This window comes from Lissotriton vulgaris, chromosome 5, assembly GCF_964263255.1.
Source record: "Lissotriton vulgaris chromosome 5, aLisVul1.2, whole genome shotgun sequence".
Taxonomy (NCBI): domain Eukaryota; kingdom Metazoa; phylum Chordata; class Amphibia; order Caudata; family Salamandridae; genus Lissotriton; species Lissotriton vulgaris.
The window spans coordinates 1,910,309,249-1,910,322,631 of NC_141693.1; the positions used below are offsets into that span (position 1 = coordinate 1,910,309,249).

The 13,383-nt window shown below is 43.9% G+C and overlaps 1 protein-coding gene across 5 annotated transcripts in view; it reads right to left on the minus strand.

The window, feature by feature from the left end:
* LOC147717698 (E3 ubiquitin-protein ligase TRIM39-like) overlaps nt 1–13,383 on the minus strand; it is a 660,302-nt gene that overhangs the window by 32,570 nt on the left and 614,349 nt on the right. Inside the window, exon 10 of one of the 5 annotated variants that reach the window (XM_086924486.1) lies at nt 11,256–11,265. The exons of the other annotated variants lie outside the window; for them this stretch is intronic. Coding sequence (XP_086780612.1) covers nt 11,256–11,265 — 10 coding nt within the window. The remainder of the gene's footprint in view (nt 1–11,255; nt 11,266–13,383) is intronic. 5 annotated transcript variants of the gene reach the window in all.

Sequence of the window (13,383 nt, forward strand, 5' to 3'; positions counted from 1 at the left end):
GTGAGATGGCAGAGATGGTTCCTTGTGGCCCATCAGGAGTATCTCGGTCTTGGAACCGTTTAGTTTCAGCGAGGATAGATTCATCCATCGGTGGACTTCGGACAGGCAGCTGTGGAGGTCAGAAGGGGCGTGGTGGGGGTGTGAGAGGGTTACGATCAACTGAGTGTCGTCGGCGTAATTGATAATTGACACGCCAAACGAGCTGACCCTCTTCTCCAGTGGGGCCATGTATACGTTGAACAACGTAGGGCTCAAGGATGAGCCCTGCGGTACTCCACACCGGAGGGGGATGGTAGGTGAGTGGCTGTCATTTTCCCGCACCTGGAAGGAACGTCCTGATAAGAATGATTCGAGCCACTTCAGGGCCGAACCTTTTATTCCGACTTCTCCCAGTCGGTGAATAAGGGTAGGGTGGTCCACAGTGTCGAAGGCCGCACTGAGGTCTAGGAGGATCACTGCCACTGATCCTCCCGTGTCCAGAATGCTTCTGGCCTTCTCCACTGCTGCCAGGAGAGCGATGTCCGTGCCCTGACCTGGACGGAACCCTGTCTGGGAGACCCCTAGGAGGTTGTTACTCTCAAGATAGAGTGATAGTTGCTTGTTAACCAACTTCTCCGCGATTTTGCTGTTTCCAGGGAGGAGGGAGATGGGCCTGTAGTTGGCGAGGTCTTCCGGATCTAAAGAGGGTTTTTTTAGCAGACCTTTGACTGCTGCTGCTTTCCAGCTAGGGGGGACTATGCCCTCCGAAAGAGAGGAGTTGATCAGGGCCGTGAGGGGAGGGATGATGGTGTTCGATACTTTTTTTAAGAAGCGGAGGGGGGCCGGGTCGAGGGGGGAGCCACTTTTGATTGAGGTCAGGGTTGCTTCTACCTCTTCCGTAGTTACAGGGCCGAAGGCGTCCAGGTAGGGTTGGGGGTACGCAGACGGCAGGGAAGGATTAGCGGAGGTGATGGTAAGATCCTGCTCTATTTGGGTCTGTATAGGGGGGGGTATAGTGAGAAGAATTTTTTGAATCTTCTCATCGAAGAAGGTGGCTAGGTTATTGCATTTAGTTTCAGCTTCTTTGGGGTCGAGGGCTTTGAGTGGGGGGTCAGGGGCGTGAAGCAGTTCTTTGAGAACGGAGTATGTTTCTTGGGCCGAGCAGGCAGCGTTTTTAATCCTGTTCTCATAGAAGCTGATTTTGGTGCTCCGGAGCTCTTTTTTGTAAGATTTTATGGAGGTGCGGAATGATTCCTTTTGTTCCTCGGTTTTTCCTTTCCTCCAAATGCGTTCGTTTCTTTTACACGTCTTACGCAGAAGGTTGAGTTCCGGGGTGTACCATGGTGAGGGGTTGACTCTCTTGGTGTGTTTCAGAGCATGGGTTTTTGGCAGAATGGCGTCGAGTGATTGGGTAACCCAGGTGTTGAATTCTTTGTCCCCTACCAGGGTGTCATGGGGGGGATGGGGAACGTTTTCCATGAGTTTGGCTGCCCAGACTTCTGGTTTCAATTTCTGCCACCGTCTGGTATAAGTTCGGATTTTGGGAGGTGGAGGGGGCGGAGTGGTAATGTCCCATATAAGGGAGACCAAGAAGTGGTCCGTCCATGGGAGGGGGATGTGGTCCAACGTTTTCAGGTTGGAAATGTTGGAGAAGATAGGGTCGAGCAGTTGCCCTCTTTCATGAGTAGCTTGTGGGTTTTTAAGGTCTAGGCCCATTGAGGTGAGGTCCTGGAGTAGTTCATTGGCCCGTTTATCACCCTGGTCCAAGAAATGCACATTCAAGTCTCCTAATAGTAGGTAGTTGGAAGTGGAGGTGCATTTAATGGAGGTCTGGTCAATAATTTTGTCCGAGAAGTCTCCTAGGTTGCCCGGCGGACGATATACCAGTGTTCCTGATAGCGAGGTAACTGGGGAGATTAGTATCGTAAAATGGCAGCTTTCGTATCCTCTGATGTTGCCGTCAGATGTTCTACAGGTGAGACTGTCTTTAAAGATTATGGCGAGTCCACCTCCCCTTCCCTCTGGTCTGTTCAGTGAGCACATGACATACCCGGGGGGGAGTGCTAGAACAATGTCAGGGCCACTGCTGGGAGTGAGCCAGGTTTCTGTTAGGAACAGAATGTCTAAGTCTATGGTCCAAGCTATAAGAACAGAAATAGCACAAAGTCTTGGGAGATACAAACACAAATGGCAATAATTAGACTTTGGAAACGATTTGAAGATCCAGATGGGCAAAAAGTAGCACAATGGTGCAGGAAAGAAATCCAAAACAGTGACCTAAAATGGGCAAAAGCCTGCAGGGAAAGATTGATGCAAATTTGTAAAAGGTTAAAGGTAGAGGTGATCCAGGAAACGCATCAAGTACTTTGTACCAAGAGTGAGCTGAAATTAAATGGGAAGGAAGTATCCAGAACGATTGATATGCGATACTTAGCGAAGAAGAAATCAGTAGCACACATGATGAACTCTTGGTCAAACAAAAATTGGTTTCCCTATTTAGACATCCTACCCAACCGCGGCTTTAGGCAGGAGATTTTAAGGTTGCGGATTGGGATCAACCCATGGTTAACAAATAAAGACCTGAAAGCAAAAATGCTAGATCAGAATGGGTGCTGCAGGTGCAATTTGGGATGCAAAGGAGACCTGGTACATATCCTACTTGATTGTTTGACACTATTAGAACAGCGGAAACTGTGGCTACGTCCTGTGTTCCTAAAACACGATATAAGAACAAGGGCGCAGGCGGCCAACCTATTAAATGAAATTCCCACTATTGACATTGCAATTGCCCTTGGAAAATATATAAATGTGGTACTGAGTGCACTAAGAAACCAGGATTAATCTGTAGTACTGTATGAATTTTCAATCAATGAAAATTATACTCGAACTAAAGGAAAGGAATGTGTTTTAAATGCAATAATAAGTTTCAGTTTAAATGTGATTTTATTGGCGTTGGTAAATGTATAAGGGCGTGTAAGAATTTTAATCGATATTGGATTAACTTTTATAAGTTTTATTGTCTTTTATGTGAATATTTTAAACCTGCGATACTGCTTCTTGCACTGGTTTAAAGACTATGGTCATAATAAACATATCTTTGACTTGTCTTGACTTGAGTACATGTGCGCAAATATGTTCAGACGGGGAAGACAGACTCACAACCAGCTAATGTAACCCAACCCTGTCTGTGTGAAGCAGAGGCAGCATTGGCGGCGTGAGTCCATCCTGCTGGGGCTGTCAGGCAGAGGGCGAGAGGAAGGTGTCTCGCAGAACACGTGGGAAAGCTCTCCCAGGCTTAGGAGAGCAGGCGGTGAGTGAATACTGCAGGGGAGAAAGCAAGAGGTGGGGGTGGTCAGGCATGGACCCCCAGAAGTGAACAGGCAGAGGATAATAAACATCTCATAGATTTTCAGAGGCCGAAGGAAATGGGTAAGAAAATACAGGGAATGGAGTGACAAAAAGAGTGTTTTTCAAAATAATGCACACTCACGACACATATGGACTGTGATCCTTATGTCTAGTGTGATCGTGTCCAGGTGGGACCTCCTCCAATTTTCTTCATGCTCAGGAATGTCCTCAGACCCTTTTAAAAAACATTTTGTCTTAACTGAGCCTCTCACTCCATAGGCGATCTTGAGCGCTTTGCTCTTACATCTTGTGATTATGCATTTACAATGGTGTTGTCCTATTTTAAAAAATATAATTACGTCAAACCTTAAGGGGATTCTGTAGAGGGAAAAAACTGTACTCTTATCCAAGGCTAGCATCTCTGAAGAAAAAGGTAGCATAGAATGTTTGATGATGGCACGTGGGGGTTTGTGATGTATCGTGACAGTATTCACTGGATGTCCCTTCAGTTTTTTTTTAACCAGAGCTAGAAAGACAAAGAGCTGAGTTTGCCATGTTTTATAAAGCAGTGAAGCAAAGTTTTAATTACATTTGGTGAAAAGGCACTCAGTCTTTGCCTTCTGGGCCCGTATTACAGTCAGAGTCGCTGTCATTGTCTGTGGAAGTCGGAATGCGCATAAAGTCTTTTGTTGGGAGTCCTTGTTTAGGGAAGAGGATGCTCAGGGATTTAACTTTCTCTCTTTTATGCCCTTTCCTTATGAAACTTGTCTGAAGCAAAAATATTTCTCCCATGTCAACATTCACTTTTATTATCCTGTGAGACGTTTCAGGGAACATCCAAATGCTATAAAAAATTACAAAAATTTCCCATGCATCCCTCTGATGCCCAGAAAGCCTGGCCCACCTATAAAAACCATTTAGAAAATCCTACATTCTCCTGGCCCTTCTTTTGCCCACTGTACCTACAATGTGCTGGATGTATCCAGCCTGTACTTGTCTTGCAGATATTGTGCTTGCCTCTTCCAGATACCCAGATTGCTTGCTTTACTCATCAGGTCATCATCTAGACCACCATGATGTCATCTGTGATTGACTCACCCAGTGCTTGACTCACCCACCCTATATTTACCTTTCCAACTCTTGCTTACATCATGCAAGTTGCACTGACCAATCATGCTTGATTTACTCAACCCACCTTAACTGACCCCTCCCTCCTCCTCTCCCCCACCTACCTCCCCTGACCCAGTCAGTTCAAGGCCCACCTGCCCTGTTCTAGCTGGGGCTGCTCTGCGCATGCCTTACGTACCCCGGTACCCTCAACGCTGATGTTCATTTCATTCTCTTTGCGCTGACACATGTTGCTCAACTCATCCTATTGTGTTAATCTCTGTCATTTACTTAAGTCCTTTCTCACATGTGTTACCGCTCTAGTTTCCTGTAATCACTTCACCTACCCAGTGCTCACGCGAAGGTACCTTGTGCTTCCATTGACGGGCTGCGGAGGGCTTTGAATAACCATGGTGGGTGCATGTGTGATGTATAGTAAATGACGACTCTAGACTGTGGTGTGGTGTGCATTGTGGTGAAGATCAGATTGAAAATGTTCCCTTTCATGTGGGTTGGTTCAATGACTTCAATTTTGATGTTTATTTTGTAAAAAGTGGAGGAGGCAACAGAGAGAAAAAATGCAAAGAAGCAAGATGGAAGGTGTACTCTAATGAATGGAGGCCAAAAGGTATAGGTCTATCAATATTCAGGTTTTTTACTCAAATTACCCACACAGTATCTGTTGTTGTGCACAATGAGAACATTCATGACTTGTATGCTTCATATTTATGTGGGTGCAAAAAGAACAATTGATGGACAGAATGCTGAACAATTTCATGCATTCACCCTGGTACACAGATCTGGGCTTAAATCCATCGCTTTTTTGCTCCCCATGCCATTCCAGTTTGGACTATGCCATACGCAAATCAGTCTTGACCCTGTTCCCCATGGGATCTGTCCAGCCCAAACTGCCAGGCCAGGTCCTCCTTGGACTGGAAACAAGCATCCTAGGACCGGTTTCGGGGTATCGCCCCGTTTCAGCTAGGCTAGCTTGACTCTAGTGACATGGAGAGCACTGGACCCACATCTGGACATACTTGTCCCACTCGCGGTGACAAATACAAAAAGAACAACTGTTGGACAGAATGCTGAACAATGTCATGCATTCACCCCAGTTCAGAGATCTGGGCATACATCCATCGAATTTTTGCTCCCCATGCCATTCCAGTTTAGACCCAGCCATATGTAATTTAGTCTTGACCCTGTTCCCCAGGGGAACAGCCCAGCCCGAACTACCAGGTCAAGTCCTCCCTGGACTGGAAACAGCATCCTAGGACCGATTTCGGGGTATCATCCCTCATCAGACAGGTTAGCTTGACTCTAGTGGCATCGAGAGCATGGGACCCACATCTGGATATACTCGTCCCATTCGCAGTGACAAATACAAAAAGAACAATTGTTGGACAGAATGCAGAGCAATGTCATGCATTCACCCTAGTACAGAGATCTGGGCCTAAATCCATAGTTATTTTGCCCCCTTGCCATTCCAGTTTAAACCCAGGAAAGGTATTCCCAGAAAGGGTCTTGTGCTCACTGTGCCACTGGATTCAAGCTATCCTGGCTGATGTGGGGTGATTCCCTGAAACCGGTCCCAGGATACTTGTTTCTGGTCAGGGAGAACCTGACTTGCCAGTTCGGGCTGGACTGTTCCCATGAGTAACATGGTCAAGACTGATTTGCATATGGCTGGGTCCAAACTAGGGTGGCGTGGTGAGCAAGAGTAATGGATTAAACACTGATTCTTGTGACTGGGGGAGAATGTTTACATTGTTCAGCATTCTGCCCATCATTTGTACCTTTTGTTTTTTTCATATTTATCTAGGGTCAGAGGCAATCTGCTTTGGTAGGAAATTACAGAAATAATACATGCATCCTTTTGCACAAGGGAGAAAAAACGAAAATACTCTACAGTTGGCAGAAATATCTCTGTATTGTCATGCATAAATGCGCACCAAGAAAATGTTGCTCCCATTAAATGCTTCCTCCTAACTCTGCCTCTAGCTCCTAACTCCGCCTCTAATTTCGCTCCCAACTGCCTCCCCCCATTCACTGCACAAATTGATGAGTACCTGCACTTGTTTGAATCCATTTAAAGCACTGATTTATGGATAATTTGTGGTGTCAGCCACCTGTGCGACATGAAGCCGATAGTGTCTGCCATAGTAGTAAGTGTGAGGGTGTGACGAGGAGTACCACTGGACCAACATACATGCTTGAAGAGTGTCACTGGTTCTGAAATACACAGCAGTGGGTGCTGTTCGGCAGGGCCGGCTCCAGGCTCATGGTGGCCCTGTGCAGGGAGCGTAGGTGGGGGCCCCGGAAGAGGGGGTCCGGACCGTAGTAGGGCTAAGATTGACGGCCCTGGGACCCAAACTGCTGGCTGGCTGGGCAAGCAAGTGAAACTGAAAACAACAACGCTGCCTATTTGAAAAGAAGTGAGTCGCCGGCTCCGCCGTCACTGTTATTTCTCACTCAGCGTTATCCAGTGCTTAATTTGTAAAATATGAAGTGCAGGTGCTCAAATGTTTGTCGGAGGCCAAACCCACTTTTCCCCAGCTCCACCCACTCCCTCAACTGGCTCCACCCACTCACTCACACTCCCTTCTCTTGCTCCATCATATCTCTCTCGGTATCTGACCTCACAGCTCAGGCTCACCCAGTGGGCCAGTACTGGGCTCACCACTCTTTACCTGTCCGTCTTCCCCTGCTTTCTACCCTTGTTGGGTAGTCTTTATTATGTCCCTCCCTCAAGTTATCCACCCTCTTATGCAGTTCAGAAACTGCCTGGGCTCTGCACCATTTTGTTTCTAATCCATATAATTTAAGGACCTAGAACATTCATCCAGTGCAGAGAGAAACAGACACAAAGGAGGGACAATGACCTGAAAACAGTCAAAAGATTTTAATATTAGATGTGGCACTTGTCCAGGTCTGACTCAACAGGTTGAAGTTTGAACTGATTGATCTAAGCTATTTATAATTAAGCTTGCTACACAGCACACAGGGACAGGGACGTTGTTCTATTTGGGTGGATTGGGATCCTTGTTCGGAAGAGAAATAAGACTACCCCATTGCACCCAATAGCATGGACCGGTCCGTCTGTGTATACCTACACAGCCATATAACATAAAATGTAGAATTTTATCATTAGAAGATTTCGTATTTCTTAAGTAAATGTACTAATCCAACAATTCCGAAGAGCAGATTTCTAGGACAGCAAAGAGAAGGTATACAGCCATGAATAATATCTGAAGTCAGACCTGAAACAAGAGCTCAGCTTAGCTACTCATTATGGGTAAGTGGGGCATAAATGGGGCATAAATGCACAGCCCTGAGCCCACACCAACAGAGCGCTGCTTACCAGCTTCCTACTCACGCTCCTGGAATCTAAGAAGTGCAGTGGTGAAGCGAGTGACTTGGTAGCCTCCTCCAGAACCCCCCCTCCCAAATCCCTCCAACAGCTCTAGCCACCCTTCTCAATCCCCAGCGCCTGGAGGGATTCAGCCCCTCACGGAGCACTATACTAAAGTCTGAGAGGGTAATACCGACCGCACCTTGGTGGGTTAATGCTCCTCTTGCAGAGAGAAGTGCACTGTTCACTAGTAAGAGCACTAATATTTGTGGGTTTGTACTGGCACGAAAAAGGCCAAGGAGCGTGTCACAGTGCTTTGTGCAGGGTGAAATGGTTTAGGAGCTATATTACTGGTTTGGGTACGTAATGGAGAGCTTGCGCTTAGTATATTATAACAGTAGTGTAAGCGTTAGCAACAAAGCAGAGGCCTTATAATGACCAAGACCACTGGTAATATGCGGCAGGGGAAGGCCAAATGATGCGACTGCGTTGAGAAAATTATGCAACACATTTTATTACAGTATTGTCCTTTTTACACTTGTTAACACTGTCCGGCCATTGGTTGCATCTTACTGGTTTCAGTTCAACACTGAAATATAGCAGTAGTAACAGAAAGGTGACCAGTCATATACAAAGGGCAATCCACTGCGCAGTAACTTGTGTCCCTGCGCTTTTAGTAACTTCGGAAACGTTTGAGCCAGTGAAAACATTGTTTTTGTTAAAATCTGCAGGTATGCTGAGGCATGGCGATCTGTTAAAAAATCTGCCCACGCTGCCGTACATCAATAATGTGATGTATTTATAGGCTGCCCATGCTATATGATTATATTGGGACAGGTACTTATAAAATTAAAACGGGGCACCAACATTCCTGTCCTTAATGTAACATGAGCTTTCCTTTTTTTTTTTTTTTAAATATTTTTATTAAGATGTTTTGCAGTTATATACAGGGCACGACAAAATTAACGAGAAAAAGTAAAATAAGTGCATGACATTAAGGAAAAACAAACAATAAAACATCAACAGGCGAGATAGAGAAATCGACATCCAGTTAAATCAAAGGAGTGAGGTAATTTGATCCAGAATGTTATTCCAAATTGTATAACCTGAGTGTAGTCAAACAAAATTATCCTTTCCTCATGTTTCCGCACAGTCAAATAACTATCTCCCATTATAACCAACATGCCCATTTGTATCTCATATATGAACCTCATTTAACCAAATTTCAGACAATCCTCCGTTTTAAACTGTTAAATCATCTCTCCACCTCGTTATAGGATCCCATATTATCTTGCCCAGTTTCCTTCCCCTTTTTCCCTTCCTTGCATAAATCTCTTTCTCCACATTATGCGTTGTTAATAGCTTAGCCAGCCATTTATGAAAAGTAGGTGGTGTAGGGTCAATCCATGCTGAAGCTATACATAATCTCAAAACAGACATTGCAACAAATAGAAATTCCCTCCCACAGAATGGTCGTACGCCCTCACATTGACTCCTAATAATATAGTTCCGGGAGTTAACGCAATGTCCGTTCCTAAAATATTATTTATGAAATATTTAATGTTTTTTTTTAGTAAATCTAAGTGAGGGCATGTTGCAAATACATGTTTTAAATCGGCATCTAAGCTTCCACACCTATAGCACTTAATACCCACTGTACCTCCCCACTGTGCTATTTTAGCGGGTGTATAGTATAAATGATATATCGTTTTATAATGTTGCGCCTGCAATGGTGCTGAACATAATAGAGAATAACTCTTTTCTAGGGAGATACCAAAGCTTTCAGAATTGATATTAAGATTATCCTTCCATTTTTCGCTCCATTTTTGGTAGTCATCCCGTTTTATTTTTATCAGTTCAGCATATAGCCTTTTAATTGTGCAGTCTTGCCCCCCTTGAATTATCTCCATAATAGAGTTACGCTTAAATCCCAAAACACCTCCTTTTTTATTCAGAAGAAAACTCCTGACTTGTAAGTATTTGAAGAATTGCCTAGTTTCTAGATTAAATCTAACTTATAAATCTGAGAATTGAAGGATTCCCTGGTCCCCCTTTACGTCCCCTATAGTTCTAATTCCCTTACTTTCCCACTCTGCAAATATAGGTCCCGAAAAGATATCTTGTGGGAGATTTAGATTATATGAGAGTCTAGTGTACGAGTTATATTTCCCCAAGCCTATTTTTTTGGCAAAGCTTTTCCAGATTTCATATGCTGCTATAAGCGTCTTAAACTTTGTCCTCTTATAATAGCTGGCCTCTGTAAATTTCAGGAAAACATCCTTCACTTCCATGCCCAAGGTTAATCCATAGATTGCTAGTGATCCATATTTGCTCCACTCCTCTGATTCTTCCCCTCCCAACATACCAATCATATTCTGTAGAGCCGCCACCCAATAATAAGATTTTAAGTCTGAAACTCCCCAGCCTCCCCTTTCTCTCGGCAGTGTCATGAATCTAAGGGCTCTTCTCGTTTTCCCCTTTGCCCAAATGAATCTATTTATTATACACTCCAGTTTTTTAAAAATTTTACCATCAAATAATAAAGGTATTGCTCTAAAAAAAGATAACAATTTTGGGAGTATCAACATTTTTACTATATTCGTCCGCCCCACTATTGACATATGCAACTTATCCCACCTATCCAAGTCTTTTTCTACTTTCTTAATCAAAGGATTGATATTCTTTTCTACTAAGATATCCAGGTCTGGCATTATGATAACCCCTAAATAAGTACCTTCCTGCACCACTCGATTATCTGTACACGGGGTAAATCAGTTTTTTATTATCTGTGTTTTAGATGTATTTAATTTATACCCCGATATCTTTCCAAATTTCGTCGCCTCGAGTTCAAGATGTTCTATAGATTCAGAGGGATTTGGAGAAATTACAGCAATGTCATCTGCGTAAGCTAAAATTTTGCACTGCCCGATGAGTGTTGTTAAAGGTGCTATCATCTCCGATGTTTCTATTCTTCGTATTAATGGGTCCATATATATGGCAAACAATAACGGTGAGCAAGGGCACCCTTGTCTAGTCCCTCTTTTTATTTGGAATTGGCCCGTATTTCCACCATTCACTTGTAAAGTTGCTACCGGTTTTAGATAAAGAGTTTGTAAGGCTTTAATATAACCTTGTTTAATACCTGTTCTTGCTAGGGCATACCAAAGGTAGCCCCAGGAGACCCGATCAAATGTTTTTTCTGCATCAAGTAACATCACTGAAATCGGGTCTCCTGTGACTGACGTTACATCAAGTAGCGTTATTACCTTTCGTATATGGTGGGTAGTTCCTCTCCCTGGTATAAAGCCGTGTTGACAGCTACTAACTATTTTATCAATGACTCTTGCAAGCCTTGATGCCAATGCCTAGGAAAAGACTTTTACGTCCGCATTGAGTAAAGTTATAGGCCTATACAATCCTGGATCTTCCGGGTTTTTTCCTTTCTTTAAAATTACTACCACCTCAGCACTCCCCCATGACTTAGGTGCTGATTTGCCCAGCTGTGCCAGTTGCATAACCTTCAATATTTCTTCTATCAAAAGGTCCAAGAATACTTTATAAAATTCTACAGGAATTTGATCAGGACCTGCTGCTTTGCCGGAGGGCAGATTCCATATTGCCTCCCTGATTTCTTCTGTCTGCAGAACTCCCTCTAGATCATCTGCTTCCTCTTCCTTGATTATATCAATAGGGATCTCTTGAAGATACTCCTCCATTTCCTCATAATCTCTTTGAGAATCATGACCCTCTAATTCATCGTCATACAACTTCTCATTGAATGTCCTAAATACTTCCCTTATTTAATTCGACTCTGTATGAACCACGCCCGATGTATCCCTGATTTCTCTAACTATACCCACAGCTTCTTGTTGCCTTGTCCGACTAGCCAGAATTCTGCCTACCGACTCACTTAACTCATAGCACTTCTCTCTTTTAGTATTATAAATTTTCGCTGCTTTGCTAGCAATTTCGCCCTCTGCCTCACCTTTTACTTTCACTAGTTCAATCCAGGCCTTTTCCAAATCCCTCCCCGACAAAACACTATTTTTTAAGTTCTCCTCTGCCTTAAGAACCTTCTGAGCTAGTTCTGAATTCCTCAGCTGAAGTTGTTTCCTTTTATAAGAATTATAGCTCTTTGTTTCCCCTCGTACTCCAGCTTTAAAGGTGTCCCAGACCACTCCCGTTTCTGCTGTGTCCCTGTTAAAACTAAAGAAATCAATAATCCATTTATTCATATGTTCTATGTATTGTTCGTCTTTCAATAGCTCTCTTTCGAAAGTCCAATTTGTGTATTGTCTAGTATTTGTTTTTGTTGCCATAGTAAGTATTAAAGGGTTGTGATCACTAAGGATCCGTGGCAGCCTTTCTATCTTTGAATTTGAAATTGTGATGCTTGAAATGAAAAAATAATCTAATCTTACACATGTTCGATGCGGAGCAGAGTAATATGTAAAGCCTTTATTATCCATTCTCTTTTTCCCCCACACATCTGAGAGAGCATTATTTAAAACCAGACTGTGTAGTGCCTGATATACTTTCTTTTTCCTGCCTTTATATTTTCCAAAGGAGCCCAAACCTAATCCATCTGCTCCATTAATATTAAAATCACCTCCCAATATGATTTTTGGTGCCCATGTTGCTAGCTCGACATCTAAAAATTGGAAGATATCGGGATCATCCTCTGTTGAGCCATAAATTGTTGCAAACGTTATCCACTCTCCATCTATGAAGCACTCAACCATGGCCCATCTTCCCCATTTGTTCTGTGCTTTCTTCCTGGTTAAGATATTATTATTCCTAGCTAAAATAGCTACCCCTCTTTTTTTAACCCCTTGACTTGAGTGCACTAGAAGATGAAATCCTAGCTGAGTCAGGAAGTGTGCTTGTGTTGTCATAATGAGGAAATATAAATTATATGGTCAAGTTGTGTTCCCTAGCGTGTACCCCACCGTCTCCATGTACCAGCTTAAAGTGCATGTAACTTCCCTCCTGTGCCAGCTATGAAGACGCAAATACGTTTGCGTCCAACGTTAACATGTCCTCTTTCAGACCCACCCTGAATGGGTTTAATAGTCCGTTCCTAAGTATACTATGCCAACGTCTTTTTGTAGTGTACCTTACACGTTTTTCAGCTCTGGCAAACTAGGCCCTGAATTTCTGCCATCGAGCCTTTTTCTTGTCTGTTAACTCCGAGGGCCTCAGCCCAGGCTGCCTCTGTACCCGTGAACTCTGACTTACTTCCAGCGCGGCCCTCCGTGCTTAGCTCAGTCTGTTGCCTGCCAAGACTGACTACAACCTTCGAATTATCTGTTCCGCTCCTCGAAAAATACATTCCTGCCTACTAGCTTAAGTAAACATCCTCCCAGCTGCAGAGCCAAAGGGCCGGCCTGTCTCCGTGCAAGTAATTCATAGCCTCTGTTACCATGCTCCCATGGAAGGCCCATGCCCCCACGCTTCTCATGCAGACACTCAGGCGCATATACACGCACTCACAGTCAGTATTGAATAGCTTCTGCCCCAGAGACCTTTCTGCCCAGATAGCCCAGTTCCTAAAACATCAGATACCAGATATGATAGAGGTACGAGTTGATCTGACA